This window comes from Trichechus manatus, unplaced genomic scaffold (genome assembly GCF_000243295.1).
Source record: "Trichechus manatus latirostris isolate Lorelei unplaced genomic scaffold, TriManLat1.0 scaffold00288, whole genome shotgun sequence".
Lineage (NCBI taxonomy): Eukaryota > Metazoa > Chordata > Mammalia > Sirenia > Trichechidae > Trichechus > Trichechus manatus.
The window spans coordinates 1139505-1144234 of NW_004444224.1; the positions used below are offsets into that span (position 1 = coordinate 1139505).

Here is a 4730-nt window from a genome sequence, read left to right on the forward strand (position 1 = left end):
AAAAACCAGTCCTCAACTTTATATGGAATGGCAAGAAGCCCTGAATAGCTAAAAGTATGTTAAAATAGAAGAACAAAGTAGGAGGACTCAAACTTCCTGATTTTAAAACATAGTTACAATAATCATAACAGTCTGGTACTGGTATAATAGACACATAGACCAATGGAATAGAATTTGAGAGTCCAGAAATAAACCCATACATCTAGGTCAACTGATTTTTGTCAAGAGTGCTAAGTCAGTTCGATGGGGAAAGAGTCTCTTCAGTAAATGGTGCTGGGAAAGTTGGATTTCCACGTGCAGAAAAATGAAACAGGATACATGCCTCACACCCCTACACCAAAACAATTTCAAAATGGATTAAGGACCTAAATCTACAAACTAAAACCATAAAATTCTTAGAGGAAAAAGCAGGAGCAATGCTGTCAGGCCTAGCTTTCAACAATAGATTATCTGAGATAGTAACAAAAGCACAAACAGCAAAAGACAAAATAAATAAATAGGGCCTCATAAAAATTAGAAACTTTTGTCCATACCAAAAAAGTGAAAAGACAAGCTACCAACTGGGAGAATGTCTTCGGAAAGCATGTATCCAACATGAATCTAATAACCAAAATATATATAAAATTTTGACAGTTTAAACAAAAAGACAAATAGCCTAATTATAACATGGGCAAAGGACTTGAATAGACATTTCCCCAAAAAGCACATTCAGATGACCACCAAACACATGAAAAGTTGCTCAGCGTCATTAGCCATCAGAGAGATGCAAATCAAAACTACAATGAGATAACCGTTTCACTCCCACTGGGATGACTAAGGAGCTCTGGTGGTGCAGTGGTTAAGAGCTCAGCTGCTAACCAAAAGGCTGGCAGTTCGAATCCACCAGGGACTCCTTGGAAACCCTATGGGGCAGTCCTACTCTGTCCTGTTGGGTTGCTATGAGTCAGAATCAACTAAACGTCGACGAGTTTGGTTTTTCTTTTTTTTAGGATGACTAAGATTAAAAAAAAAAAAACCAGCAAAATAACAAATATTTGTGAGGATGTGGGGAAATTGACTTGAAAGCAGAGACTCAAAAAGAGACTTGTACACTAGTGTTCATTGTAGCATTATTCATTATAGCCAAAAGGTGGAAACAACCCAAATGCCTATCAACAGATAAATGGAAAAAGAAAATGTGGTACATACATACAATGGAATACTACTCACCTAGTAGGAGAAATGAAGTATTAATGCATGCTACAGTACGGATAGAGCTTGAAGACATTATGCTGAGTGAAATAAGCCAATCAGAAAAGGACAAATACTGTGTTACCTCACTTTTATAAAAAGACAAGAAAAGGTAAATGTATAGAGACCACAGTTTATTACTGGTTAACAGGGACAGTAGGGAAGGGGAAAAGGAGGGTTAACAGTGATGGAAAAATCGCATTGATTAAGGATAGGGTTGCACAGCCGATTATTGTAAATACTGGCGTTAAGTTGTACACTTGTAAGAAACTGAATTGGCAAAAATTGTGTGGTAGATACATTTATAATGACAAAAAAAAAAAAAAAAGGCTGATGAGGCTGCTTATGTACAACCAAACACTTCATGGCGTTTGTTTCCTTGGTTTGGATGTTTAGGGTCCTGGCATCATGGGATATCCCGGTTAATTGGCCTAATAACATGTTTAGTGCTTTTGTTCTACCTCCACGTTTGTTGTGTATTGCATGGGGTCTTAAAAGCTTGCAAGCAGCCATCCAAGGCACAAAAATTGGTCTCTGTTCACTTGGAGGAACAGAGGAAGAAGGACAATGAGGAATAGGCGGAGGGTATGGAATGTGTAACTAATTGCCTCCATGAACAAGTGCCTCTTTTGCCATGAGACCAGAAGAACTGGATGGTGCCCAGCTACCATTACTGAACATTTTGATCAAAGATTCCATAGAAGAATCCTCACCAAAAGGGGGGAAATGCAGAACAGACTTTCAAATTCAAATAGACTCTAGACTTTCTGGAGCCCTGGAGGTTGGGTGAACCCCTGAAATTATTGCCCTGAGATAGTTTAAACCTTAAACCAAAAATATTTCCTGAAGTCATCTTAAAACTGAAGAATAGCTCAACTAATAAAAAAAAGGTCTGCCTTGAGCCTGAAGGAGCCTTGGTGGCATAGTGGTTAAGAGATGGGCTGCTAACTAAAAGGTCAGCAGTTCGAATCCACCAGCTGCTCCTTGGAAACCCTAAGGGGTAGTTCTGCCCTGTAGGATCGCTATGAATCAATTGACTCGACAGCAACGCTTTTTGTGGGGGGGGGGGTAGTTTGAGCATTATACTTTTTTAAGAACTGTCTGTATGGGATCAGACTGACAACCCCATCGTCGACTCAATTCCGACTCATAGTGACCCTGTAGGACAGAGTAGAACTGCCCCATAGGATTTCCAAGGAGTGGGTGGTGGATTCAAAATGCTGACCTTTTGGGTAGCAGCTGATCTCTTAACCATTGCACCACCAGGCCTCCAAATTGACAACAGCAACTCAAAAGATTAGATAGAATCCTTAGGGGGCAGTAAGTTTATGTTAATGAGTGAGGAACAGCTCAGAAGAGGAGGGTGAGAATGTTGCACAACTGCAAGAGTGTACTCAGTGTCAGTAAATTGCACATGTAGAAACTATTTAATTGATGTGTGTTTTGCTGTGTATAGTCTCAACAACAACCAAGTAAAATTTAGAAAAAAATTTCCTTGCTATTTCTAGCTTGCTAAGAGTTTTTATCTTGAATGAACATTGAATTTTATCAGACACTTCTGCATATATTAAGGAAATCATATGATTTTTTGCCTTTCATTGATTGATGTGATAAATTATATTGATTTTTGTCTAATATAAACCAACATTGTATTCTTGTTTGTTTTACCCTTTTTAAATATTCTTTCATTGATTGATGTGATGAATTATATTGACTTTTGTCTAATATAAACCGACATTGTATTCTTGTTTGTTTTACCCTTTTTAAATATTACTAGTTTCAGTTTGTTAAAATTTTGTTTAGAATTTTTGCATCTGTGTTGATAAGTGAGATTGACCTATGATTTCCATTTATCTTTCTGTCCTTAATCAGGTTCTAGTTGTGTTAATTAGTGTACCTTCTTTTTCTCTTTTATTTCAATGAGATTGTATGAGATTGCAATTAATTCTTCCTTGAATATTGGGTAGAATTTGCTAGTGAAGCCAGCCAGGCCTGGGGCTTTCTTTTAGGCAAGATTTTTATCTGATTCAGTTTATTTTATTTAGTGGTTATAGGACTATCGTTGTGTGCCGTCAAATCAATTCCAACTCATAGCAACTCTATATGACGGAGTAGAACTGCCCCATAGGGTTTCTAAGTTTGTAATCTTTGCAGGAGCAGATTGCCAGGTCTTTTCTCCCGTGGAGCAACTGGTGGGTTCGAACTGCTGACCTTTTGGTCAATTGTGCAACCAGGGCTCCTTTATAGAACTGTAGAAGGTTTCTTTTCTTTTTGAGTTAATTGTAGTAAATTTTATTTTTCTGGGAAGTTGATCAGTTAAAAAAGTTACTCATATCCTCCTTCTACAGAATCTATGTTAATATTACCCTTTTCATTCCTGTTATTACCTTTCTCTCTCTCTTTTTTTCTTAATCAGCCTTGTGAGAGGTTTATTAATTTTATCTAACTTTTGACTTTATTAAACTTCTCTATTATATTTTGTTTCTTGTTTCATTAATTTCTGTTATTGACTCTACAGTTTCCTTCTAAGTACTTTCTTTGGTTTAACTTTAAGAGGAATAGTAAAATTAATTGAGATAGGTGCTCATTAAATTTTAGTCTTTCTCCTAATGTATATGTAGAGAGAGCTCATTAATTTTCAGTATTTCTTTTAATACAGTATATGTGGACAAAGCTATAAATTATCAAGTATTGCTTTAGCTATACCCACTAGTTTTAATTTGCAATATTTTTATTATCACAGTTCAGAATATTTTCTGCTGTCCATGATTTTTTTGTATGTCAGAATTCTTCACATCTACCGTTCTTCTGCTTTCATCTGTAGCCTACAAGGAAGAAATTAACTATCTGCAGTGTTCTACTGACTGTATATCAGAACTTCGGATTTAACTCTTAGGTCTGATTCCTGTAGTCCTGTCTGTTACTCAGCTCCTATAGTAATAGCTTATAAAGGAAGATCATATCATTTGCCCCATTTTTCCACACTTCATACAAATGAATTAAATAAATAAAATTGGCATTTAGTTCTGCTCTTTTTTGAGTCAATTATCTATACCCTTGTTCATATGACACTTGACAAAAGGGTAATGAGAAGATAAAATGCTATGTCCTAGGCTTGTTCCATTTCTTTACAGGCTGGATTTTCCACAGGTTCAAGCCTTCTCCTCTCACTTACTGACAGTTATGCCCTCTACACCCTATTCCTAGGGACCACGGGATCATCCGAACTCTGGATTTACCCATCTACGTCACACGGGTGAAGGGCAACAATGTATATTGCCTAGACAGGGAGTGTCGTCCTCGGGTGCTCACCATTGATCCCACAGAGTTCAAGTTCAAATTGGCCCTGATCAACAGGAAATATGATGAGGTATGAAGTAGGGAAGCATACCAGGGGTATTTTTTCTAAGTGATCTCTACTCACTTCCCTACCCCAAATTTCTAGGTGCTGCACATGGTGAGGAATGCCAAACTGGTAGGCCAGTCCATCATTGCTTATC

At 37.3% G+C, this 4730-nt stretch overlaps 1 protein-coding gene across 1 annotated transcript in view; it reads left to right on the forward strand.

Annotated features, from left to right (window-relative positions):
* Window positions 1-4730, forward strand: part of COPA (COPI coat complex subunit alpha) — a gene marked incomplete at its 5' end in the record, with an annotated part of 53429 nt that overhangs the window by 27625 nt on the left and 21074 nt on the right. Inside the window, 2 exons of the mRNA XM_004390222.2 lie at window positions 4438-4600; window positions 4676-4723. Coding sequence (XP_004390279.1) covers window positions 4438-4600; window positions 4676-4723 — 211 coding nt within the window. The remainder of the gene's footprint in view (window positions 1-4437; window positions 4601-4675; window positions 4724-4730) is intronic.